Here is a 27949-nt window from a genome sequence, read left to right on the forward strand (position 1 = left end):
AAGTCGTTGATTGAAGGGCCATGCAGCAGGCTCATTTTGACCAAGATTTCTTTTCAAAGTAACAGCTAGGCACACTTCAATTTGTGACAATGTTTTGAAACTCAAAGAGAACCTGAATTTGACATGGGATTCTTGCTGCATCTCGCACAGAAGGAAAGTCACCTCTCTCCTCAGATCTAAATGAAAGCAGGAAACAAGCAGCACTTACCCAAGATTTTTCTCTCTGGGAGAATGTCCTGCTTTACCATCACAGACCAAGTTCCTAGACCTGTCTAAAGGGCAGCTACTGGGGACTTGGGGAGCATGCTGTTTTGCTTTTTTTTTTTTACCTGTACACAACCACAGGGATCCTCTTCCATGACCTAAATGAAGCCACATTCTCTAGCTCCTTATCCGTGATCCAGACAGGCACCAGCAGCTTCTGGGGATAACTGGAACAAAGCCTGGAAAAAAGATAGCAGCAAGGCAAGATGAGAACTCAGTGACTAAAATATGTACTAGACAAGTTGTACAGAGAGTGCAGGAGCATTTCACATTTTCACAAACTCTGCATGGCTCTTCCTCTTCATATCTGTCTCAGTACAGTTTCAACACAGGAAAAGTAACCCAAAAAATGCTGTCAAGAATGAGCTAGGAGATAACAGCCTCCCTTAACATCAGGCCTCACCTCTGGACCCATGCCAAGTATCCCAGCACTTCCCAAGGATGCCTTTAGAACATGCTCTGGATTTAAATGTGCACGAGGGTCTAAGGGAACAGTCATTGTGTGTGGGGGGGTCAGTTTTCTTGCATTACTTACAAACCCAGAAATGCACACTATGTTTAGTAAATGATTATCTGGCCCTTTTAGGAAACAGATCACCACTGACAAGCTTTACACACCTCCATGACAAAGATGTAGATCTCTGCCTAGAAAGATGGCAATGATGGTTTGGTCTGTGCTACAATAAAATGATACAAGGGAGATCTGAAATAGTATCTTATTTAGTGAGGTCATTATCTGAACATGTGCCAGCAGTGACATAAATGTGATGGACAAGTCCCTACCAATCTGGTCACCTAGATAAACTCCAAGCATGTACAGCTATAGCAGAGGGGACACAACTCTTTAAGAAACAGAGCTGCAGTAACAAAGCGCCACAGCTAAACTCACAGAAGTTCAAAGCAGTCTGGCTGAAACAGAAGTTGGGGGGGGGGGGAGAGAGGGAGGGAGTGGGGAACAGGCAATAGGATTTTCCAGGCAGCAGTGTGCTCCGGTAGCCAAGAAGGCCAACAGCATCCTGGCTTGCATAAGAAGCAGTGTGGCCAGCAGGACTAGGGGAGTGATCGTCCCCCTGTACTCAGCTCTGGTGAGGCCGCACCTCAAGTACTGTGTTCAGTTTTGGGCCCCTCGCTACAAGAAGGACATCGAGGTGCTTGAGCGGGTGCAGAGAAGGGCGACGAAGCTGGTGAGGGGCCTGGAGAACAAGTCCTACGAGGAGCGGCTGAGGGAGCTGGGCTTGTTCAGCCTGGAGAAGAGGAGGCTCAGGGGCGACCTTATTGGTCTCTACAGGTACCTTAAAGAAGGCTGCAGCGAGGTGGGGGTTGGTCTGTTCTCCCACGTGCCTGGTGACAGGACGAGGGGGAATGGGCTAAAGTTGTGCCAGGGGAAGTTTAGGTTGGATGTTAGGAAGAACTTCTTTACCAAGAGGGTTATTACACATTGGAATGGGCTGCCGAGGGAAGTGGTGGAGTCACCATCCCTGGAGGTCTTTTAAAAGACATTTAGATGTAGAGCTCAGTGATATGGTTTAGTGGAGGACTGGTTAGTGTTAGGTCAGAGGTTGGACTAGGTGATCTTGGAGGTCTCTTCCAACCTAGACGATTCTGTGATTACAAATGTTTAACTCCCCAAACGTTAAAAAAACCAATTGTAGTGTATGTTAACAGTAGGACAAGACAGCAGCCAAGGGAAAGATGGGGAAATCCAAATAGCATGCTGGGGAAAGGAGCTAAGAGCAATGCAAACAAAATGATGCACAGGTGAAAATTCAGGAGTGCAGGGGCTTCCTGGTTACTGCAGCAACTGCTCTGCCCCTGGGCTCCCAGCATGTGGCTGCATGCGGGCAGACAGGTTGCAGGCTTCAGAGAGGAAGCACCGCCTGGATGCCGGACCAGCAGAGCCCCAGCAGCTCAGGCAGACAAAGCCCTGACAAGAAACATCAAAGAGCAGTCTCAGCTCCAGGCTATAACCCACATCTTTCGAAGGAATGTTTTGGGGCAGACAGGAAGCAAACTGAGGAGGGTGAAACTATCACGCAGGTAAGCTCCAGAGGATGGCCTGGTGCTCCCCTCAATCCAGGCTACCCTAGCTGATGTTACCTGGTTTGTGATGGTAGAAAGGACCTGCCTGACATGTTAGAAATGTTACTTCACACTGTGTCTAGACAGCTTCTCAGAAAGCCCTGGACAGAAGGCAAGGCTGGTCTATGGGACAATAACAATAGGGCATGGAAAGAGAATCCAGTAAGGAAAATTTAAGCTGTTGGGTAAGAAGCTGAAGACAGAATATCTGTGTGTGGTAGAACTCTCTGGAGTGCTTCATGTTCCTCTTGTAAAATTGCTCAGAAAACCAGAAAAGCACTGAAGTGTGATCAAGAACAATGGAATGTTGAATAAGATTAGTACCTATTAGGATCTGGGGGGATTTTTTGAATAGCCATGGTTTGTAAAAGAATGGTCTTCATCTAAATCAAAACAGAACCTGTTTCCTGGCACTTAGGATGAAATGTTATGGAAGATGTCTCAAAAACTGGGGAGAATAAATACAAGAGTGTTTCAGTACAGGAGCATATATTGTAAGAGTTAAGCCACAAACTCTGTAATCTTACAAAAACAATAAGGATCAAGTCAATAAAATTCAGGTTAGAACACAGGACAGCCTCAACAAGTTAAGCCAAATTTAAGGAGGGTGCACAAAAATTGACACTGAGGTGAAGATAAACAGACCTGTGCTCCTAAGGCTAGAGGACACAAAGAGCCAGGATAAAGAAGTATGTTGGCTTAACAGCACCTTATAAACTTGGCACAAGGAAGATTATCACTGGTACCCTAGATTTTGGAGTAGAAGCTTTGTAGGAAGACCAGAATAGATTGATCTAACAAAGTCCTGTCTGTTCCAAGAAAAACTGAAGGTGAAATTGCGAGGCCAAGAGTTGCCAGCATCAACACACATTGCAAGAAGTGCATGGACTGAAATCCCAACCCTAAAGAGAAACTGGATAGTACTAGGGGTACACTACAACCACAGCAGCACGGCAGCAATACCCATGAAAGGCTGAAAGAGATTCAGAGAGGCTGCAAGGGCAGAAATTGCAATGGGAGACTTGCATTGCTTCCACATAAAATACATAAGCATCATGATAACACATTAGACAAAGGCTACGTTTTTAGAAATGATCAGCTGCTTCTTGGTGGTACCAGCCAAATAATACAAAAGATATATAACTCTTCCTTTGGTCCTAAGCATGCACAAAGCTGCTCCAAAACAGGGTAACTGAAAAATCACTTTGTTGCAGCAATCGTTGCACAGTAGAAGTCGAAAATACATTTAAAGGCAAAAAGGTTCTCACTGTGGTAGAAGTCTGCTTCAGAAAGAGGAAAAGATTCATTTTTATATACTTCAAGAGAAAGTGAAAGGAAGCAAAAAGAAAAAGCTTGCAGTTGATGCGATGCTTAATTAAATATGCTATTCAATGTAATATAAAACACATCAAAGGATCAGAAAGAGATGGCAGAGTTGGTGAATGAAAGTAGGATTTTAGAAATACAATGACATCCTTCAAATAGGGGAAACGTTTCTAAAGGACACAAACCTGAGAGGAGCCAAATGTGAATCTCAATTAAAAAACAGTAAAAACAAGGCAATCATGCAGTTTTCAAGAAATGCCCTATTAAGAGATTAAAACTATGAAGACACCTCGGAGGTCTGATAGATAAGCAAGATCACAGCAGAGAGTCAAAACTATCTACAATGATCCCGGTGATCATTGGAGGAGTGCACAGAGAAAAGAAGTTGCCAGACCTATGCCTGTTTTGCAAGGGACAAGGGACAAGAACAGATTAATGTGGAAACTTCAGCAGGGGAAGCTGTAGAACTATCTGCTAGGAATGAAGAGCAACTAATCAGCAGGACTGGATAATACCCAACATTGCTACAGCAACCCAAATGCACACCAGGTGAATGATTAACTGAGATGCGTAATCTATTGCTTACATTGGCTTGGGTGCCAGAGGAATGAAAGGTGGCAAACTTGGTATCAATTTTGTAAAAAGCTCTCTGGGGTGAATGTGGGAAACCTCTCAAGTCTGACTTCTGTACAAAGCCACTGACTGCACAGTTGGTGCAAGGGTAAATACAGTGCACTTGGGAAGAGTCAACAATGGCTTTTGTGGAGGGAGGTCGCATGTCACGTATCTAGAGCTTGCTGCAGGCACCACTGAACAAGTAGATACAGACTGCGAAGCTGACAGTGGATTTCGATTTTCATAGTTGTTTTTTTGTTTGGTTTTTTTTTTTTACACAAGTTGCTCACTGAAGACTTGAAAGAAGCTCCTCTTGAGAAACAGCAACCCTTGAAAAGCAAGAAACAGTAACAGAATGTAACTGGTTATTTTTTGTGAGAAAGGGAGTCCCAAAGGGACCCATGTTTGGCCCTGTGCTGTGTAATGTGCTCACACTGCACATGGAAAGAAATGAACAGTGAAACAATGTGACTCATGGACCATGCTGACCCAAACTAGCAAATGGAATGTTTTTGAAACTGTGAAGTTAGATCCCAGAAAGAGGCATTAACAACACTAATGCATAAATCAGCACTAGCCACACCTACAGACAAGGACAGACGAAGCATCTTCTTGCCACAAAGGCAACAACCACCCCAGTGAGAGATCCTCCTTCACAGTATGCAAGAACATGAAGCATCACCTTTGCCATGAAAGTGGAGGAAAGTATTAAGATTTGTAGAGAAGTCTAACAAAATAAGACAAACTATGAATTAAGAGCAGTCACAGAAATGAGTAGGAAACATCGGATATCTTCAACAATACCACAGCACTCCAGGCAGCTTTTTCTCATAAAACCAAAAATAAATAAAACTGTGAGTGGCTGTAAAAAGATCAAAGCTGAAGATAAGCATCAACAGCAAAAGAAAGGTGAATTTGTTTGTTTGTTTGTTTGTTTCTTTCTTTCTTTATTTTTGAAGGAACTATGTGTGCATCAACTCTCCTAGCATCATGGGCAACATGAAAACAACTTCTACCTCAGACAGCATGGGTACATTAGCTGGCCTATGTCAGAGCATGCACAGTTCTCTCGGTGTACAGATCACTGGGGATGTAAAAGCCATGGAGATATTATGTAATATTTTTATTATTATTGTGTGCTGAAAGAGTATAACTTTTATCATGACTGAAGGAGTGGTTATTATATGCTTGTATAGCTCTACTTTTATGATGGCTGTCGCCAGGAAGAAGATAATAGTTACCAGATAAGAACATCTCGGAACAGACTTGAAAGACAACGAACAAAGTCATTACCTTGGAGTATCCTGTCTCTAACAACATTGTTTTGTCAATGCTGGGAAATAAAAGATAAAAAGGACTATAAACAGTTAAAAAGTAACCTGATTCCTGTGAATAGAGGCAGGTGGTAATGATCAAAAGCCAAGGCAGGATTTAAAGACACACTCCCTGGAGCAGCAAGAGAGAACTGGTTTCTGAGTTGCACAAGCAAATTACAACACCTTTAAGATCTTGAGATGTCTGCTGAGAAAGGAAGCTGAGACCTGCCAGGATCCCCACGGAGGAACTCAGCAGACCCAAGGAAAGCACAACCAGGCCTGCATCCAGCTTGCTAAGAACTTCTTTCAAGTTCTTTCTTCCCTGGTTTGGTTGAAAACCAAACATCTGTCTTCAGAGACGTTTGCTAATAGCTGAGCATTGCTGGTCATAACTCCCAGGAAGCAAACCACAGGTGGTTGATCTAAGCTGGACTTTCTGAAGCAGTCAGAGGGAATCACATCCCAAAGCCTAGCAGGGAAGGAAAACCTGGCTGCTTTCAAAGATAGAGACTGCACCTGCAGCACAGACCTACCTGTTGTGCATTCTGAAACTGAGCAGTTCAGGAAAACAATTTTTATCTGAAATTCCTGGAAAAACTGTGTAAATGCTGTCAACAAAGTCACGTAACATTCCAGAAGCAATAATGTGGTATGGATAAGAAGAAAATGAATTGAAGCCCAGATTGCTTGATGCCTGGATTCCTGAGGAAGCACGTGAGAGAAGGTAGCAGGCAGCAAACTCCACAGGGATTTCCCCAGGTCAGCATACCTGAGGCTTCTCACGGTCTCCACAAGAAACTGGAAATATAAAGGTGATTGGGGATGTTTTTATTGTCTGAGAAATACAGAAAAGACTGACGGATACCAGTCATTTCAAGCAAAGGATGAAAGGGAATGCAGAAATGAACATGTCAGTCAAAGCTTAATAAAAACCTGTTGGCTTAATGCCACCTGCTGCAAAGAATGCGGAAGCGCTTCTCCAAGAGCTCTTCTCCAGGAGCATAAGACAGGGGAGAATCACTGACGTGCTGGGTGAAGGACCTTCCAGAGATCTCCACTCCTACCTCCTGCCCACAGTGGAACCACATCCAACACCAGATTAGCTGAGACCTGAAATGCTCCAAGGATGGAGACCTCCCGCCTCCCTGGGTGACTTATCCCAGCAAAGCATCTTCCCCCTTCTGGAGAAGGACACTTCCCCCATGTCCAATCTGAGCCTCCCAAGCTGCAACTTGAGGCCAGTGTCCCTTGTTCTTTCACCTTCCACTGTCAGAAGAGTCTCACTCCATCACCTTTGTAACTGCCCTGCAGGCTGTAAGCAGATCACCCTTCAGCCTCTCCTTCACCAGGCTGAACCAACCCAGCTCTTCCTCCAGACTTCTCAGTACCTTGAGAGCCCTCCACTGGCTTGTCCCCAGTTTCCTGACACAGGTGAATGGCTGCCTGACTTCATGTAACCTTTCAATTTTCAATGTGAGCATTTTAGAAAGACTGACCAGAAAGGCAACCCTATGATGAATGATTTCTCCAAGACCCTAGATTGCCTTCAAGGATAAATTATGGCCACCACATTATAAACTACCTGAGTCAGCATTTACAATTGCTGCTAGCTCTGATGTTTGGAGTGTACTCCTTCTTCAAGGAGGAAAGAAAGGGGGTCTGGCTCATATGCTGATCTTCCTGAGGGTTATCAAGACCTGAACGGAGGATTAGCTGGAGCCTGACTCATCCACTGCTCTGCATGGGGATTGCAAAGGGAAGAAGGAAAGGAAAGAGGAGACCGGGGAGAGCCTAGTGGTGAAACACTCACTTGTAATTGTTGTTGATGTCGGAGACTCGCCAGACATTCTGTAAGTCAAAGCCCATCCTCACCAGCTCCATCTCGAATCGGTATCTTACGTGGTCTCCTGGAATGGTAGAGCATAGGGTATTTACTGACAGCTAAGCAGAACCGATAAAATTTAAACATCAGTGGCAGCTCCATAGCAACTATCACAGGCTGGAGAGAAACCACAGGACAGCTGGACAGCAGGGTTCTTGATTCAGAAGCCAAAAAGACTTGTCCCTTGCATGGGTTCCTCTGCCTATTTTGTCAAGTCAGATCACCTCTCAGTCTCAGCAGCAGAAAAATAGCCTTCCCGTTCAGTGCATGTTTTGGGGGCAGTGGTATTAATTTCATCTGTGTTTTCCTTCTGATGGAGATGGCTTCCAAAGCAGGTGTTGGAAAGCCAATGGCAGAGGCAGCCCACTCCAGAGGCAGTTTTTTCAGACTGCTCTGTCAGAGGGTGACTCAGTTTCCTCTTATGTTTTAGCCTCACCGTACAAATACTGGATGTCTTTGGTGCTCAAGTGACAAATCTTGTTAATAAATAAATACTGAAATGTTCTTTGCCTCATTCATATCCTGCAGCAACAATTTTTGCAGGTAAATGTACTTATAATGGATAATAGTATTTTCTGTATGGGAGAGACATCAAATACCTCCTAATTGCTGGTGTTTGGGGGCAGAGCAGGGATACATATCTTACCTTTTTCTCTACCAACTTCTTTTTGGTACTTCTTTCAGATATACTATTCATCCCCCATCCCTCCATCCAAACCTGCGTCATTCTGGCTACTGCTTCTCTCTTAATAACAACACTTTTCTAAGTCTAAAGCAGGGCTTATCACTCAGTTTAATTTCCCTTTATTCATGTTGAAGCTTTTCAAAGAGAAAGCAACTGCAAGTGAACTTTGTGTTCCAGGAGAGGGCAAACTTCCAATCCACACGAGGGCACTATCACAACTCTGTTTTCCTCTTTATGGATTCAAACATTTCATTTGTGCCTGAGTAAAAATGAGCCAGACATCTCTGCAGATTTTATCACAGGAATGTCATGACATTTCTAAGCACTGGAGAAGAGTTGCAGATGGACTGATATTAATGATGCTGCCTCAATGCTGATGACATTTATTGTCAAAGGACAAGACTGCTTGAGCTGTCTCATTATCATGATGAAAGTACTAAAGGATGGGATGTTTTCTTCATTCACAAGGAGAAAGGGAAAAGGGGACTTAAGTGCTGCTGGCTCAGAATACTCCTTAGTGTGCTTATTATTTATTGTTCCTTTTACTGTCTGTGTTAGCCAGCTGCATCTGGACATCAGCTGGATGTCTAGACTAGGTATGGGATGGCCCTTAGCAAGATTAACTTGGGCTGTGGCCACAGCAGAAAGTAAGACACAGCAAGACGTTGGTTTATGAACAATAGCTCATGTTGCATTGCTGTGCTTCTGGACAAAAAAACAGGAAGCAGATGGGTCAGGAGCCTACCTGGACGGCAGAGATGGGCATGTTGATCCTCCTCATCAACACAGACTCCTAAGCACCACGCGTGGTAGGCAAATGCAAAAAGGTCCTCAGGCTTTGCAGGGCGGGCAATGGCTCGATTTAGCCTCTTCAGCCACTCCTGGCACTGCTTAAAGGTGGAAAAATGGCACCTGCAAACCCAAATGCAAATCATACTCAGTGGGTACATATATCCAGCTGAGACCAAGGCAAGGAGCTCTGCTCAGAAAAAGGAATAAAGCACCAAGTCCTAGGAAAAAAAAACAGAGCAACCTTGACCATAAAGAGCTTCATTCCAATGACAAAACAAAGAGAAACACCAGAGCTGATCATGGCAACTGCAGTGGCATCTATAAGATAGCAACGGCTACCTGATCACTTTGGAGTCCTTGCAGACAATGTGAAGCTGGAACATATCCCGACACTCCACACTCTCCATCATCCTCAAAGGCACCTGCAAGGGACAGAAGCAGTGCATGAGAAGACATCATACTAGCAGAAACAGCAGCCCAGCCCATAGACCCATCACTCCCAGCCATGGCTCAGTTAACAAACACGAGCTCCTAGCCCAAACTACAAACCCACTTCAAGGCTTATGAAGCATCATGATCCAGCACAGAGTCTCTTCAAGGATTACTATTCTGATTTCTGTTCTGTCCTTGGCTAGTCTCCCACCATCAGCCAGTTACTGACTAAATCACAACTAGATAAACACAGGCAACTGAGCCAAACTAAGACTACAATAAAAGACGGCATGTCAATACAGTGAGAGAAAGCCTCAGGCTCCCACTGGCTGACTCTAGGATGCTGATATCCAAATAAGACAAGTGCCAGGTAGACCAGCCTCTGGCCTATAAGAGACCTGAACAAGTCTTAAAACCCCTGAGCTTAATGCTGGATTTCAAAATGAAGAGCAAGGGAAAGACCTAATTATCATCTAAAGGAAAACCCCATCTGCCCTCCAAAATGCAGCAGCAGGACAGCAACTGCGTGACCAGCAGTAATAGATGTCAGGCTTGGCATCTTTTAAGAGGCACAGTTCCCAGGCTGCAAACCATACAAATGGCTTATACCTCCCCAACTCCCCATCCCAAAATACTGCATGAGATTACAGTTCAGGAAGCAGGAATGGACAAATCCAGACTTACATTGATCACAGAATCCTTAAATTTGATATGAAGCCGGTAGTTGGAGATGGCGATCACAGCATCATTTGCGTGGCCAAGATACTCTACCCCCTCGCCCTGCAACACAGTGAACGGGACCTGGAAAGGAGACACCACTAGTTAGGTCACATGCTGAGCACTTTGCACACCATTAATGCCAAGAGCTGCTCCTCCTACTGTCTCCACAATGCATCTCCTGTGGGAAATCACATCGATGTGCTTTTTGTGCACTGCTGAGAGCACAAAACAGCGCTGGTACCCACTGCCCAGCCCCGCTGGACAGCTCTTCTGCCAAGGATGCCTTGGGAAGCAGTGAGCAGCTGCAGGGAGGCAATTACTTGCAGAAGAGAGGTGTGCACCACAAATACTACGTGTACCGACCATGGGCACCTGGCTATGAGGGTACTGCATGCAAGGTGGGGGCCTTACGGTCCCCACTTCTTACAGAAGGTCAACATAGCACTGATGCAGGCAGTGTGATTAAGGGAACCACCTCAGACACAGCCTGGGCTGAGGAGGAGCCCCAGGGAGGCTCTGCACAGTGCCAGATGCAGCCCGATGCTGCCCGAGTCCTCTACCCAAGGTGCAGTCATGCATGTGATGCTGCTGCGCCACAGGAACAAAGGAGCACCCCAACAGAACCCCTGGGTACTAATCTAGGTAAATAAACGAAACAAAGGGTGGCACACTTTCTGCTAACAAGGCTGTGAAGGAATCTCTGTGTATAGTGTTTTGTAAGACCGAGGAAACCGTCATGAAGCTACCTGTATTTTTTCTTTTAATCTAGGTGGAGATAAATCAAACGTCTGTCTCATTTTCCCTATCAGCCCAGACATGCTGTAGCTATTTTTAAAACAGGGGATCCTGGCAGATGGCCAAGACTAATGTGTTTTTGTTTTTTTTTTTATCCTTGTTAAAAAAGGAAAAAAAAAAAAGCGGAGCAGCCTGGAATTCATCAGGCCTCTTTGCCCTAGCTAAGCAGACTCCTTTTTGTTCCCCGAATGCCACCTATACCAGGTGATTTTGGTAACCAGTTATGCAAAAATATTGTAACTATTTCAGCCAAAACCCTTTACTTGCCAGCCAGGGGATCTTATGAAACAATTCATTTTACTATTATTAATACAGGTCAGGCCACGTTATCTTTATTTCTAAGCTGTATCTACGGCTTGAATACATGATACCTAAAAACTGAATTTCCTGGATTTCAGATGTGATTGTGCAAGTGACAACTGTCCTAAAGAATTCTCCCTTCTTAAGTTACTTGAAAAAAAATAACAACCTTAGGCTGGCACCTGTCTGAAAACCTTTGAAATATTAATTATTTGACATTAAGAAAATATACTCTCTTTATTTCTGCAGTCTATTACGCATACTTGCCAATGCTGTTTTTAGTTGGCACATATTTTGTCTGCTTACGTGGCTCTTTCACACAGCAACAGAAGGGAGAGAGATTAGAGATGGGATGGTAAAGCTCCAAGAACTGACAGGGGAATCCTGGAATAAACTGTCAGTGGTTGAATGCAGCTTGTTATCAGTTGATGGCTCCCTTTCAGACTTCATTTTATATTAAGACACTAAAAATCACTATTCTCTTTACTGAATGCAAATTATCCTTTGGGAGGGGCAAACTTTATGGTCCTCCACGAAGACTACTCAAGCAGGCCGTGCTCTTCTCCAGGTGCTCTCAGTTCAGAGCCACCTCAGAAGCTCCATCATCAGGATACCGACCCACAGCCTCTGCACGCCTCCCAGCCCGCGTTTGCTCTTTCCCAGTCAACCTTCCAGCTGTCACATTTCAGTCCTTGCTCTTACCAGCATTGTTTACTGAAACAATGCCAATCTCTGAGCATCCTCGACCATTGCAGCAGCAGTAAGAACATACACTGCGTGCCTGGCTCTGGCCATAGGAGCAGGATGACAAGCACTGGGACAAGGTGGCAGGGGACTGTGCGAAAGAAGGCAGAAACACTGGGATGTTCAGCTCCCGCTGCCCTTGCTGCACAGCAGCAGTGGCACCTGGGTCTCTTTCAAGGGTCTCTTGCAGCATGAGGTTGGCACCAGCCAGGTTTCTCTTTCCATATGTTGGTTTCTCTTTCCAACAGCTCTGCAGCAGAAAAACACCAGAAGCAATGTACATGAGAGTCAGATCAGCTGTTGCAATACGGCACGCTATTGCCATCGAGAGCACAGCCTAGCTCCGATATGCCACTAGTCCCACAGAGGGCCTGCCTGCTGCGGCGTGATACAGCATCACAGCTCCTCACCACCAGCACAGGTGGAGAGCAGAGAATACCCAGAACAGCGGTGTTGCATCATGCTTCAGCTGTATCTGAGCAGCAGATGTGACGCCGTGTGAACTGCAGCATCTTGGCAGGGCTGGAAAGGAGGGGGAGGAGGCACCGAGCAGCTGCCCACAGCCTCCATGCACATGAAGGGCTCACCAGTGTGAGTGTGACCTACAGTGCTGGCCGACCAGTAGCCTCTGGAGTGCATCCCGGGCTGGAGAAGTGCTCTCCGATTTCATGCTACAGAGCCTGCTACATCCTGAAGTAGATGGTTTCTGTTTTCTTCCTTACCTGCAATGACTCTTCCTCCTTTACAAGCTCTTTTGGGGGGAACAAGTCCTTGGCTTGGATGTACTCCAAACTGGGAGGGCCTTCCTCACCCTGCATTACAAACAAAACACACATTAAGAGAAAGACCCCAGCCAGTGCATGTTATGAAAAGGCAAAATCAAGAGTTATGGATACTCTTGGCACCCCAGTACGTTGGGGATCCCCTGAACCTGTGGATGGAAATGCCTGTCCTGCCTCCAGACCAAACCTCTCCGATGCTGCAGGACCTCAGCAGTTTCTCCTGCTATTGCAGAACACCATAGCACAGCAGAAAGCTGACACAGGTCTCCAAATCTGTCTCTTCCAGCCATGTGCTCTTTGGAAAGCTGAGCAGATACACCTCAACGATGCACAGCATCTTGGAGTGATGTGACAGTAACTGTGATTTGTCACATCAAATGTGACCCCATGAACTTTGTCACGGAACCACAGCAGAAATGAACCCAGAGGGTTCTACCCACAGTCCAGCTTCAACCTCCTCTTATTGCTACAAAGGATTCGTTTCTTTGGGGAGCTTTTCTCATTCTTGGCCCAAAGAAACCTAGGAAGAGCCCGAAGTTTTATTTGAGGAATATATGAAAGTGTGAAATGCAAACCTACAACAATTGCCTTGAATTACACCCAAGAAGCAAATCTTCAGTCACTTATGAAATCCTGGTCTTAATTTTCAGCGACCCTTCCCCCACATTCTGTCAAACCACCAACACGTTGCACGAACGAGCAGCATCCAGACACTCAGCAGAAGACACTTGCCGCTGAGAGCTGAGGGTGGCATTAATTCCAAGTGCTGAGGTACTTTGTTGTAGGAACATTTCTTCAGAGTGCCTCTTGCTCTCTCAGTAGTGCTCCTCTACAAGCTCCAGCAGTTATTAGGAAATACTCTGCTAAGCATTCAGTAACAGGAAGAATTTAAAATGAAATACTTTTCTGGTTAAGTTCCCTGAGCTAGAACCCCAAATTTCGATCTGAGGAAATAAGAACCCTGCTCAGACAATTTAAAGTGATGCCAAATCCTCTTATGTTTTCATCAGAGATTAAACCGAAAGTGATTCACATATGCCCTGAGGGCCACGTCCGGCGCTGAACACAACTCAGAACCCCACTCCTCCTCTGAAGGCTCAGCCTGCGGCCCCAAGCTCACGTTGCTGTGAGGGGCGCAGGAGGCCACGGGGGCTCAGGGCCTCTCCCACCACCAGCCCCTGCTTGGCTGTCGAGGTGCTGGCCTGGAAGCGGAGACCCTCGTCTCCTGCCACACAAAGAAATCCCAGTGAGCAGCAGGAGCTAGAGCAGAGCAGCCTGAGATCTCCACCAGCATGGGTGTCCTTGAGTCCCTCCCCACCCGCAGCATGGGTTGGGCAGGAGGCTGAGCATCTCTGCATCTCCTGCCCAGCCCCTTCCTGGGGTGCAGCAGCAGCTCAGGACCCCTCGCTCGTCACAAGCCAGTGATTCCCTGAAGCCATTTGACCATGAGTCACTTTTTTGGGGGGGAGGGAGGGGCGGGGGACACACTACAAGGGGATGGGGGACAACGACGCAGGATGGGGCATCAGATCTCCTCTGAGCAAAACTGCTTTCCCAGAAGGTAAAAAAGAGAGCTCAGGATTCCCTCCATCAGCATGGCCTGCAGGGAGGGTCAGAATGGGAAGGGGGCTCATGCATCCCAGCCTCACACCGTGCCCCTGGGGTCTGCTGCACCTGCGGGGTCATTTTCCAGCCCCAGGCAAGGACCCACACCAGGGCCTTTGGCTGACAACCCACTGGACTGGTGCCTGCTGTGTCCTTGGGCTGGGGCAGGAGAGTGGAACAGCCACAGCAGGGGCCACAGCGTCTCACAGGGCACGTGGAAGGGAGGAGAAGGGCTTCCCCCTTCACAAGGGGGATGCAGCAGCATGCTGAGCCAGGGAGGTGCGGGGCAGGAGGACCTGCAGGCAGCCTGGCCTCAAGGACAGGCCTGATCTGGGGCGGGCGGCTCAGCACGGGGGCTGGAGAGATGAGCTGGCTTACCGCCCTGCTTGCAGACATGGAGCAGACGGGGAGGGGAGGAGGGGGGGGAGAGGGAGGAAAGAATGGAAAAAAAAAAAAAAGCACTTACAAAGCAGTTGAGCATAGAGCAGGAGACGCGGCCTGGCAGACTCATGTTCATTTCCAGAGGCGGCAGCTGGGCTGGGCGCACGCAAGGAGCATCTCCTGCCTTGGGCCTTTTGCTGCGGCCAGCAGCGGCTCCCGAGCCCTGGCGCAGGGATTTCCGCAGCCTCCCCGTGCCTCGGCGAAGGGCAGGAGCATCCCTGCAGCGGGCAGCCCGAGCAGGTGCCGCGCTCGGCTGCGCTGACAATGGAGGGAGGGAGGGCGGAGGACGGGCAGACTCCACCTACCTCCCAGGGAAGCGGAGCAGGGCTCTGCCATCCAAGCGTCTCCCTGACAGGCGAGACAGGAAATGGAGAGGCCGATGGGGATCACCCCTGCTCCCCTCGTCCCGTCCCCATGCTCACGGCCGGCACCTGGCCGGCGAGGACGTGCGGATACCGGCCCCGCTGCTCGGCGGGCTGCCGGGAGATGCAGTCCGGGCCTGGCGCTCCTCCCCGGCGGCACCTGGCTCCTGCCGCACTGATGGCGCGGGTGGGAATGCCGGGAACAATAGCGGCGAGGAGGCTTTGTGCTCCAGCCCGCTGCTGCAAACCTTCGCTTTGGCCTCTGGCAGCCTCACGGCTCCCTGCCAGGCCTGGGAGGCGAGGACAAAGGGGCTGTCCCGCTGCTCCACGGGGGTTTGGTTCCCCAGCCTTTGCGTCCGCGCTGCCCGGCAGCTGCCAGGCGCAGGGATTTGCGGGATGTTTGGCTCCTACCGGCTCTCCTGGTGCTCATGTTGTGGCGCAGGCAACGGCACGGGGCCACCGGGTCCCCTCACTGATGGCCTGGGCAGTGGTTCTGCTGGGGAGCTTCCCCACCGCCAGTTTTGCAATGGGTGCAGACACTGGGCGAATGCCTCCGGTGCAGGAGGCGCCGCGGGGCTGAACACCCAGCCCCTTCCCCTGCATCCCCAGGGGCTGACTCGCTCTGCCCGCCACTCCTCGTGCCCCCCAGCAGACCATGGGCTCACCAGGTCCCAGCCCAGAAGCCACGGGACAGCAGCCTCTGGGGAAATGCTAGCTGCATTCCCATCACCAGCCCTGCCTCCTGCTACTGAGGAGGCGGCTGGGATTATTTGCTCTCCCCTGCCCTGCTTGGCACTGAGCAGCAGCACTGAGCCTGGACAGCATCCCTCCTCAAAACTACTTTCCTAGCTGCTGCTTTTGAAGCCAAATTGCACCCTACAGAGCCACCACATCTTGGTGACAGAGATTAGCATGCTGGAAATAAAGAACAAAAGTGAGAATCTTTTGCTTGAAACACAAAAGGAACATCCAGCCCTTCACCAGTCCTCCAAGGCCCCAGGCCCAGGTCTTCTGCTCAGACCAGCTGGTTTCCTTCTGGGGCAGCGGACCAGAACACGGCTTTGGGCTCCCCAAGGACCCACTTGCCCCACAGTCACCACAAGACAGCTCTAACTGCCAACACCAACACAACAGCATCTCAAAAGGTTCTTTCAAGTCACATGAAAAGACTTGGGCATTTCTCCACAAAAATTGTTAAGGGTTAGATTGTTTTGAGCTGCCCTGCTCAAGAGACAGCTTTGCAACACCCAGATGTGCTGTCCTGTGTCACTGCAGGGCAGCAGAGCCCAGGCAATGAACTCCCTCGCTGGGAAACCAAGTGAACCAATTACCCCAAAGGCCACACAGGCTACACTATTTGGATGCTGGACAAAAGCACAGAGGAAGAATAAGCCACAAAATCCCAGTAACCATTACCATTGGTTCTGTCCTAGTCCAGCATTTACTTGGTACCTAGTGGGTGTCACAGTAGACATTGCCTGGGCTCAGAGGCCCTTGCCTCCATGGGGCTCTCCTCTAACGGGGCTGCCTGGCAGGACATGGAGAAAGCACAGCCCCTAAGGCACCTGTGCTACATACGAGGTCAACACATAAGGAGAACAGAGGTTTATGCACAAGGTTAAGGATTTGTGTTGGCCAAATCTGAGCGGTTCCCCGGGGGTACTCCTCTTGGGTAAGTGCCAGAAGTCTGCTGAAAAAACAGAGCAGCAAAAGGTGGCAGAAGTATTTTATGCTGGAAAGAAAGTATAGCTATAAAAGACATAAAACCTCTTTTATTTTCTGATATGCATTGGGGAAAAGCAAAATACATCTGTCAATACGTAAAGCACTGAAGTCTCTGGTGGAGTCAATGCACACATTGCTCTTTAACGTACTGAGTGCATAGAATGTATGAGTTGTGTTTACAACATACAAAATTATGGACAAGGCAAGTAAGCAAGCTGCTCTGAGACTTTCCGGACCAGCTGGTCAGGACAGAGCTCAGCTCAGGGCCCAGCACAGGGGCTGCTTCCAGCTCAGGTTGCAGAGGGACCTTTACAGACCTAAGCTGCAGCTGCGCAGAGTTAAGAGGTCGTTTGTCAGATCATTACTTTGAATTTCCAACCTAAGCTGACCTGAACATCCACAAATAGATTTTCCTCTGCTTCAACAGAAATATTTTTTGCATTTGCAGCATTAGAAGAGGACTCGCACACAACTCAGATTTGTGCCCGAGAGCCAAGTCTGGGGCTGAGCAGACCCAGCCCCAAGCCTTAGCAGCATGTCAAGAGCCTGCAGAGTTTCAAACTCCACCACTCTCACCTCTTTCTACTGCAAATTTAGCCTCCTGAGTCATCCTAGTTCACAAAATATCTGTTCTCACATCCGTGCAATCAAACAGCTGCAGCACCAAGCAGGCTCAGGGAGTGCAGGGCGCCGGCAGCCTCCTTTTAGCTGGCTTAACTCAAGGGATTTCCTAAATGCCAAGTCAGATGTCTCCCCAGCCGAGCAGCTGGTGTTCCCTCCATTATCTCTAAAAACTGTACGACTGAACTGGGAAGACAAGGTTATTTTCACGTAACTGGGCTCCTCTGAGTGTCTTGCACATGTACATTTATGCTGGGGAAGAGAGAAACCTCCCGCATTTCTCCCAACCACAACAATCCTAAAGGCTTTGTGTACTTCAAGGAAGAGAGGAGCTGAATATAATACAGTCAACATGTTCATAAAGCCAATTAGTAGTAATTAACCCTGTTTTCTCCCAGTAGCAATGCACATTGTTCATGCTGTGCTGCTCCTCCCTCCCCTCTGCGCAGCTCCGCTCACACACCACAGGTAAACAGCTTGCAACCTGCTAGCAGTCCCAGAAGGGATTTGGAGGCTGCATTTGGGTCTGTGCTGGCAGCACAGGACTGCTGCCGAGGCACTGAAATCCCATGGCCTGGAGCTGGCAGCACCCTGAATTACATCCCGGTGTCAAAAGGTGGCCCAGCTCTCTACAGGACAGAGACAGTGCAATGCAGCGAGCAGCAAGCACCCGCCTGCTGAGCCACCTCGCAGCTTCCCTCCTGCTCTGCGGGTCTACAGCCCAATGCCTCCTCCCAGAACAAGAGGACACTTGAGCAAAGTCTGCAGTGCCTCAAAGAGTGCAAATGAAACACTGCAGGGCTGGCAACCCCTCACCAAGTAAAACGTGACTGTTGCAGACAGGTGGCAGCAAGCAACTGAAGGGCAGGAGGAGGAGAAGTGCTCCCGTCCCCTGCAGGATGCCACCACCATCACCCTGGACAGACTTCTGAGAACGGGTCCATCTGCCCAATCCTAACAGACTCCTGTCCTCCATTTCACAAAATGACGGTAAATACCCTCACATCAGGCAGAGGGCACCAATTCTACCACTTCTAGTGATTAAGGGCGGGCTTTTTGTCACTGCAGGGTTATGTGAGGAGAGAACCCATGCGGACAGAGAGCCAGGGCTGCTGCACAAGATGGCAGAACCGAACCCACAGCCCTGTCCCTAGGGCTGCCCCAGCCTGTCTCCAGCTGGAGAAAAACAACAGGGGAAAAAACGTAGCAGGAGGAGGTAACTGTCTTGGGCAGATAGTCCCACGTCCTAAAAGTCAAAATTTATCCTCCTGCTTAGCACAGATACCTGCACCAGGGTGAGATAAATTGCTATAACAGGGATCTACATGAGCTGATGCAGACAGCTGATGAGCTGTGGCCAATGGGACTTCTTGTTCTGCCTCCTCTTCTTCTTTATATGAAGGGCATCTTTGTTTTGGGTCTCTCTACAAAAACAGTTCATTTCCTCAAAGCCTAAGGAGGTCCTTGGTGAACCAAAAGGCTGCTGAGCCATTGAGATGGCCTTCCAGAAAAAAAAAATAAATAAACTTCTGTGAAGAGGTTACTGCCTTATACCCCATAAACCAGGAGTGGGGTGGCGAATGTCATCTTTTGATCTTTACAAGATGACAGTAGAGGTTGTAGATCTGATATACCACACATTTAATATTTGTTCAGAAAACTGCCCAGAAGTGAGCACGTAACACAAGCACGACACAGAAAGCCTTTGAGAAGAGGGATGACACAGCTCCATATGCCACAGAGATGGGATGGGATGGCTAAACTGCAAAGCCTCACCCTACTAACAGCCAGCAGCCTCCAAAGGGAACAAGTTGAGGTGGAAATCTCGACAGCCCCATTACCCACAGCAGCTGAGAACAGGGAATGCTGCAGCACAAGTTGTATGGCATGCAGCTAGAGCTGCACCCGCACCGACTTACCCCTCGGGTTAGTTTAAGTAATGTATTAAGGTGCTGGTTGCTCTTTAGGACTTCCATTAGCCAAAGTTAAGGATTAAACCACCACTAGTGCTGTCTTTAAGGTTATTTTCATCAGCAGCTAATCTTTGGGGGAGAAATAAAGAGATTCTTCCAATTAAAGCAGTCAAAGCTCTTAAGCGATGACCATGCACCCGTAGCAGCAGAAAAGGCCAAGAAGCTAGCAATCTGCACCGGGGTGCTGCTGAGTAAGGTACCAGCTTTGGGGCATGCCCTTGCTAACCAGAAGGCATTGGTGCTTTGCCCTCTGACCGCAGTGATCACAGCTCATTAACTCCAGCTCAGCTCGCCTGCAGGGAACCAGGTCTCCAAGCAGCCCTCCCTGCAGGGGGCTGAAGCCGCCTGCCCACAAACCAGCACCCAGCCTCCAGCACCCGAAGCAGGCCTGATCTGAGCTCAGAGGTCACAGTCTGCAGAAGAGCTCACAGAAGGACTCACTGAGGGTAAGAGTTACCCCCTTCCTTCGGTTGCTGGAAGCAGCTCAGATAAGCAGGAGGGGATAAATGCTTACCTCTGCAGCTCACAGTAAATTGCTTTCTCCCCCTTGTCCCAGGAGGCAGAAAGCCTATGCCCTCTTCCCAAAACAGTGGATGAGGGGGCGTGGTTCTTTTCTTGCAAAAGGAAAAATAAACAAAAAGCAAAACAAAGACCAGAAAGGAACTTTTGAGTATAATATGAAAAATGCATAAATCCTTTTCAAAAGGTCCTCTGAAAATGTAAAGATATCTTCAGGTATTCGTAAGGAGACCCTCTTGCCTAGAAGAAGCCAAACTCCTAAAGGTTAAAACTATGTAAGGGCCAGCTCAGGATATGTATCTGCCAAGGCACATTAAAGGAGCCCAGTGAAAAGTAAAGGATTCTGACTTTTTAGTAAGTGTAAAGCTCCAGCCCATGCACCCCATAAAGGATACAGGTTTCAGGAGTGTAGATAAGGATTAAAGGCAAGAGCCACCTTCTGTACAGAGCACAATGCAAACAACAGAGCACTTCAGCTGTCTAAGGGGAACGTGACAGACCTACAGGAGGGGCACGGAGCAGCACACAGGCAACACCACTATTCAAAGCTACTCCCAGTACAAGAGCTGGGGACAGTCAGCTGAAACGATGTGGAGCAGGTTCAGAAGGCAGACAGGGCTGCTGCCCACAGCTTGGGAGTACAGCTCTTTGCACAGCGCGTCACAGCCGTAGGTAAGGTGGAAAAGGCCAGGGTCTGCACAGCTGCAGATCTTTACTTGGTTTTGAAAAGCAGATAGGTTAATTAATGGCCCTTGGTAGGGCCATTAAAAAATCTACCAAGGGCTAATAAAACATCAGGAAATTGTTTCAGGGTTACAAAGTTGAGCTGCAGATCCTGACCTGAGGGAGTACAGCAGAGAGATGCTCCCCCAGGCTCTCTCTGCAGCATTCTCCAGTAGACCCTGGCCTTTTCCACCATACCTGGAGGGATTTTTGATGTATTTTCCACACATATATTCACTTCTCCTCTCTGTCCTCTCCTTTAGAGATTCTCAGACTACACGATCTGGAATAGCCACAAACCAGCCTTGCTTGGGTCTCCTCAGCCTCTCCACATGCTGTGTGGTACCCTGAACATCGGTTCCCTGTGACACTGAGAGCAAAGCAAGTTCTCCCAGCCTCAGTTACTGTGAAGCACAAGGGCTTCTAGCTAGGAGGAAGCAGCATGACCCTTGTGAAACTTCACAAGGGAAGTTCAGGGAACCAGAATCAGACACAGACATGTGGCCTCCAGCCTGGAGACAGCCCTGTCTCAACAAAGGGGAACCTGAGTAGGTTTCCTGACTTCCCACACTCACTAACCTGGGCATGAAAAGGTATGGGCAAGAGCAGCAAGCCCCGGGACAGAGTTGCTGACCTAAGTCAGTTCTCAACAGTCACGAACATGCACATAACAAGGAATTTTGTAAGAGCAGGTTGTTTTTCAGTGATTCAGCATGACACAAAGTACGATCCAGACATTTCCAAGATTTGACAGTGAGATGCTCTGCTACAGATACAAAAGAAAGGGAACAGGATTATCCAGATGTTGGTTAGCTTTACCAGTGCCACTGCAACATTTGAGTGTTCGTGACACGTTACAGCAGGAAAGGTTGCATAGGATCAGGTCATTTTAAGAAAAGAAAAAGGTTCGATTTTTCATTAATGTTTGGATGCATCTGCATCAATCTCACCTCCATCTCATATAGAGAAACTGTTGGGTCTTTTTCAATCTGAAACCAGAATAATTCCAACTCAGAGCATAAGATGCTTTATCAGGTTACAACAAAGATATACTTTCATCTCTCCACCCCAAAGCAAGTTAGTTGATCAGAAACATGGCAAGAAGCTCTTCCAAAAGAGAGGAAAGGAGATCTTAAGCCAAGTAAGGGAGCACGAGGATAGGGGCTGCACCAAAAATACTGCATGAATAACTACCATTCCCTCAGGTCCTATCTCTGGTGTCCAGTGAGACGACCCGAGGGAACAGCAGGAAGCTGTTCTCAGACAGGAGCTATCAGGAAAAGGTTCTTCACCAGGAGGCTTGTCAGGCACTGGAGCAGGCTCCAGGGAAGTGGTCACGGCACCAAAGCTGCCAGAGGTCCAGAAGTGCTTGCACAAGGCTTTGACGTATGGTCTGACTTTTTGGGTGGTCCTGGGTAGGGCCAGGAGCTGGACTTGATGGTCGTGGTGAGTCCCTTCCAACTCAGTATATTCTGTGATTCTATGCTACTAGAGCTGACAGTTCAATTAATGCAGACAGCAATTCTCCTTTCCTATTGCAGTTGTTAATAGATCACATGGGGGACAATCCCACTGAAGACATCACCGTTTCCTTCAGCAGCCTGCCAGGTTTTCTTGACATGTTTAACCTAAATTTTCAAGTCCTCTGTTTGAATTTCCAGCCCTTTGACTGCATCTGCTGTTCTCTGCTCTCCTTCCAACATAACGATATGCTTCTGACAGCAGTGAGTATAAAGCTGATCACGATACTGCTACTGCAGCAATGCACAGACTTGCTGCCCACCCACTGTAAAACATGTGTATCACCACGTCACGTTCAAATTCCTGTTCAAAGCACTGCCCTTCACCCTATCTTTCAACATTCCTGATCTCAAGACTTCTCATCAGATGGCGCTTATTTTGGATATTTTCTTGCTGGAGTCATTAGAGTCACCTTATTCAAGTTTATCAGCAATCTGGCTATTTTGGCTGTGTTTCAGTCCCTCCAGATTCTATTAAACCACATTTTTTTTCTGACAAATTATTGTGAAATCTCTGCTACTTTGGTTCCATCAAAACACATTGTTAACATGGTGTTAACTCTTCATTAAGAGGTGATAGTGGAACAGAAGGAGAAATCCCAACTTTACTTTTAAAGTAAAAATAAATCGATAAAGCACAAGAAACGTATCATTGACTATGTCACTAGTCAAAGGAGGCAGAAGAGGATTCCAGTCCTACTTGCTTTGCTTGCCAGTATATTCCAATAACAAGTTTAGAGGTAAATTTTTCCTGCCAACAGCATCCTGACTGCAGACATACTACAGAGCTCTCTGCATTATATTATTATATATAATACACAATACTTTAGCATTTTTCTTTCTAATTCTTGTATTTTCTCTCACATTTGGACATATTTTTGGACACACACACTGAGAAAAAAAAACACAACAAAAAACACAGGACAGAGGAGGACTAGAATATGTACTCACCATCCTCAGCCACTGTCCAGGACCTCCTGGGTCAATCACAGCTCAGTCTCCTCTTGTTCCACGAAACACACCTGCAGCAAACAAAAGAGCCCAGAGCAGAAATTCAGATCAACAGCAATGACACCTCAATATGAACAGAGACAAAAAATTATAATAAGAGAGTGCAATAGGCCAGAGCTCTGTATTTATTGCTGCTAACCTCTGTTTTGCGCCCTTTCCAGAACATGCTGGGTATCAGAGTCGTTATCACAGGGGAGACACCATGTCCCAAGGGTCAGCCACTACACACAGGACCTGCTCCCCACCGGCACGTGGTGGCCAGGGCTCCAGAGGTGTGAAAAACACCTTGGGGATGGCACAGTGGCTCTGGCAGAGAAACTAAACTGTATCTGTGGACAACATGGGTGTAAGACTGAAGCAGATACAGCCTCCTCCCCAAATTCCACCTTATTTTACTTCCATGCCCACTCAAGAAATCAAGCGGTACAAGCCTCTAGCTCTAGCAAAGGGCAAACCTCAAAATTAACAGTTGGAAAGCTCATTAACGGGGGAGAAGTACTTCTTTCAGTCGTTATGTTACCAAAGGGCAGGAGAAAAGGAGCTGGGGAGAAACATTCTCCTGTCAGACAATGGAGCACACACTGAACTACTGCCCTGAATGGCGGCGTCTCAGTGAGACAGAAAAAAACATGGCATTCTACAGAGGAACATGTGCTGAGGGAGCCGAGGGAAGAAAGACCTGGTTGTTAGGGTTCAAGGACCTACGGAGGACCCTTTGTGGGACATTTCAGGTATCAGATCACCACAACTGCTGTGCACCGTGTGCCCATGTCCCTGGTGCCACTCATGCGTCTGTGCAGCACCCTCAGCAAATGCAAGCAGAGCACACGTGTGTCGCTTGCACTCCCCGCCCCCCCCCCAATTTTTAATTATTACTTTTTATTTTTTTCCTTTTTTTTTCCAGAAATATTCAGTTTTAAATATAGCCTGAAGGTGGCTTTGAGCTCACCAACCAAACCCAGCCTCTGGCAGCAAGCAGCCATCTGTAGTGTGCCAAAGCTCCAGGGATGTTCAATGCCTTGGGTAAGTTTTGCCACCATTTCATGTGAAGATTTTCTTCCCTCCTCAGACAAAATGTAAATGTCAAAAAATGTGGAACTGGAGAGGGCCTAAACTTCTCTTTGATGTGATTTACTCCTCCTTTCACCATCAAGGCATTGCATCGGACACAGCAGAGTTTCTGCACATCTACTGAGCACTTTCCCTCCGCTCTGGGATTTCTTTCCAAGCACAGAATTACGTGAGGTTTCACACCTACACGTCAGAAGGCTAAACCAAATGCCAGCAACGAGAATTCCTTTCTGAAATTTAATCTTCCCCAAGAACAAGAAGCATGCAAGTCATCCAGGAACACGGCCGTGCTGGAGGGAGCTCTTGCCCTGCCCCAGGGCTCACAGCCTGCAGCAGCGCCATCCGGAAGGAGCAACTGCCCTCGTGCTTCAGCTAATTTCTGCTAATTTCTCATGTCTTGCCACACACACAATGAGAAAGGAAGGGAGCTTTAGAAAGGGTTCAAAACTTATCTGCTATATTCCTTTACATCTAAAAGCAGGTAACCAAGTTTCAGCAAAGCATGAAAAACAACAATGGGAATGAGTGTTTTCACAGAATCACAGAACTGAAGGGGTTGTAAGGGACCTCAAAAGATCATCAGATCCAACCCCCCTGCCAAAGCAGGTTCCTTAGAGCAGGCTGCCCAGGTAGGCATCCAGATGACCCTTGAATATCTCCAGAGGAGACTCCACAACCTCCCTGGGTTTTGTCCTAGGGAAACAGAAAAGCCAAATACTGCAATATCAAACCCTGATCCAGTTTATCTCTTTCTAACTAAAACGGATTTTCACACTATTTAGCAAAAGAGCCACTTCACACCAGACTTCATATAGAGAAAAACAACTGGTGGTAGCTTACTATGCCACCAGGAGGAGCCACTGCCAGGCAGGGACTTACAAATTAGGTGAACAGCATAATTAGCCAGGGAAGTAAAATGTTAATACTCTTTGTTCACTAATCTGAAGCTATCTGAATTATTGATAACGATGAATGACACATGAGTACTTTTCCTGCTGTACGCTTTGTACCGATGTATTAAATCGTTGCTAATGGCTGTTTCAGCTCCTCACTTCCTCCCTCATACGAGAAGTTCGTGTAACTGCTGTAACTGCAGTTCTCCTCAGCTACAGCCCGCGCCAGGCCGCTCCTCCAAGCTGCCACCGCCAGGCTGCGGCGAGAGGAGGCCGAAAGGAGGCCGAGAGGAGGCTGAGAGGAGGCTGCTCCGTGTGAGCTCAGCACGCAGGAACGTGGCCGCCTCCTCCCGCTGCCTGGGCAGGCCGGGGCAGCACCAGGCAAGGCCTTCCAGAGGGCCTGTGGAAGCCGGGAGGCCCTGCAGGCACCGGGAGGCCCCGGGCCCCTGGCTGTCCTCCTCAGCCCGGGGCCTGCAGACAGCTTCACTCGCGCGGCCTCACGTGCTCCTCCACCTGCACCTCAAAGCTGTCCTTGCTGATGCTGTCTGCTGCCTCAGGACTTAGCATGGTCCTCCTCCTCCTCCTCGCGGAGGCTGCTGCGTGGGGCTGGCTCTGTCCCACTGCCCCACTCTCCCCAGAGGTCATACACTGTGCAGCAGCACGCCATGCAGGCCGAGTTCCCCTAAAATCCTGCTTAAGCCCACCAGGTCGGAAGCTGCCCTAAAATCACAGCTGCAGGGGATGCACCAGGCCTGGCCAAAGGCTAATTTGCCCACCTTGGCTTGGGCATAAACAACAAGGGGAGCAGAGGCAAGGGATGAAGCTGGGGAAGAGGTAAGAGCACGATGCCCACTGCTCTCCCCAGCGCTCACGCAATGCTGCCCAACAGACCTGGGTTGGGTGAAGCAGGAAAACAATTCATGTTGTTCTCAAGTTTTTATAGCCTGTATCCTTCTCCAGGATTATTAATCTTGGAGCCAAGCCCTCAGATAACAAGGAAGTGTCAGAGTCGAGAGCTCCCATAAAACCTTAATTTGCTCTCCCCACAGCCCTCTCGCGCACGTGATTCAGGCAGGTTATTGCACACCGCGTTACACAACGGTGTTATTTCCTCAAGGGACCTTTGTCTCTCTTAGTGCAAAACAGAGAGGCAGAGACCGAAGCAGCACTGGACAGGGACAGGAATTAATCTCAAAACCTCTGCCCTCACCTGCTGCAGGTGCTGGGAGCAATGCTGGGGGTGCCAAATAGCCTGGTTCCATTCTCCTCAGAGGAAAAATTCCCCTGGAATTTTCTTAATTCCAGCTCCAGGCTCAAACACCTGTTTGACTTTGCAAGTCAACATCCAAACGCATCAAGCGTGTGTGCTCTGAGAAACCTGACACCACGAGCTAACAGCTAGGCTGTCAACAATGGGAAGAAACATTCGCTCTCTGCATCTGCCTGCCTCGCTCAGGACTGTGAAAATAAACAGCCAGCACCTATTTATGGCAGCTGCATGGAAAAGCTCAGGAAAACCTTAACAGCCCTGTCTTCAGTGCAGCTTGATTCACTGCAGTGATGTAGGCTTAGGGAATGGGGAATAAATAATAAATAATAACAAAGCACCACCGAGGAGCTTCCTGTGAGCATCTGCCACTGGCATGTTACGGGGAATGAAGTCCTTTGGGAGGGAGAAGCACGGCGGTTTAGGAGCTGTGCCCATCCACACGCACGTGGGGAGGTTTCCCATGCTGATGGAGCTCAGGGAGATGGGAAGGGCAGCAGACGACAGGCAAAGCTCCGGGGCAGATTTCGGCACACACCCCAGGCAAGATGGGAGCTTGCCTTTCCTGTGGCTTCTTTTGCACCGCTTAGGAAATGCCGGCGGTTGTTTGCAGCTGGAGTGAGGCTCTCCATGCTCAGCACCTGCCCCAGGCTGAGGTTTTGGTTTAATTTCAGTGAAAACAGTGCAGTTAGTCCTAATGTACTTAATGGCAAAAAACAGTCCCATTATTAAACAGGGGATGTTAGAAGAAACAACCAGGAGTCCAATTAGCCTTATTTTGATCCCAAATGAAAAAAAAGCAGCCATCTCAGGCCTCTCAACTAATTACAGGCTAAAAATACAATTGTCAGACCACTCAGTTACATGCAAAGTGGATTGTACGGAATAGTCTTTGTTATTTTAAGTGAAACTGCAGGTCCCAGGGTTGCTCCTAATGAAGGCTTCTAACAGCTGGTCTTCAACAACAAGATTTTTTTTTTTTTACTTTTACTGATCAATAAACATTCAAAAGAAAAGCTTGGGCTACCAGGGTTCAAAACCATCTCCACAATACTGAATTATGATGGCAAGCGGGCCAAAGCATTCAGCTCACCCTGCAGTAAGAAGTACCCCAATTTACCTGTGTGTGGGCATGACCAGGGCTGGGTACGAGTGCAGCAGAGCAAGAATACCCGGCAGGTGAAGAAGGGCAGCAGGAACAAGGAGGGGGCAGGCAGCCTGCCGCAGCGATACCTAATGGGGCACTGGCTGAGGTGGTGACCCGAGGGCAGTTCTGCCCCCATGAGCCCAGCATCGTGCCCCTGTCCCCAGCATCATGGGGCCAGGACTGGGGCTGCCTTCAGGTGGCCAAAGTGCAGACAGCAAGCACACGGCAGAGGGACCAAAGTAATCTGAAGCAAAACAAGCTCATGTACGCAGTTTAAAAAACCATTGAGTATGTTTAAGTTTTTATGCAAAGTATGCTCAGCTCTGGGCAACTCTGCTG

At 48.2% G+C, this 27949-nt stretch overlaps 1 protein-coding gene across 5 annotated transcripts in view; it reads right to left on the reverse strand.

Annotated features, from left to right (window-relative positions):
• Positions 1-27949, reverse strand: part of MTMR4 (myotubularin related protein 4) — a 53210-nt gene that overhangs the window by 13504 nt on the left and 11757 nt on the right. For 4 of the 5 annotated variants that reach the window (XM_082776274.1, XM_082776277.1, XM_082776276.1 and 1 more), the window contains exons 2-8: positions 23173-23243; positions 12673-12762; positions 10076-10192; positions 9299-9381; positions 8913-9079; positions 7411-7507; positions 330-443 (exon numbers count right to left, since the gene is read on the reverse strand). In XM_082776274.1, the coding sequence (XP_082632400.1) occupies positions 330-443; positions 7411-7507; positions 8913-9079; positions 9299-9381; positions 10076-10192; positions 12673-12762; positions 23173-23175 (671 nt within the window). In that variant the 5' untranslated portion in view covers positions 23176-23243. Of the gene's footprint in view, positions 1-329; positions 444-7410; positions 7508-8912; positions 9080-9298; positions 9382-10075; positions 10193-12672; positions 12763-14803; positions 14957-23172; positions 23244-27949 lie in introns of those variants that run through there. The other variant, XM_082776278.1, reaches the window with a different exon arrangement.

This window comes from Aythya marila (genome assembly GCF_965140915.1).
Source record: "Aythya marila genome assembly, chromosome: 20".
Lineage (NCBI taxonomy): Eukaryota > Metazoa > Chordata > Aves > Anseriformes > Anatidae > Aythya > Aythya marila.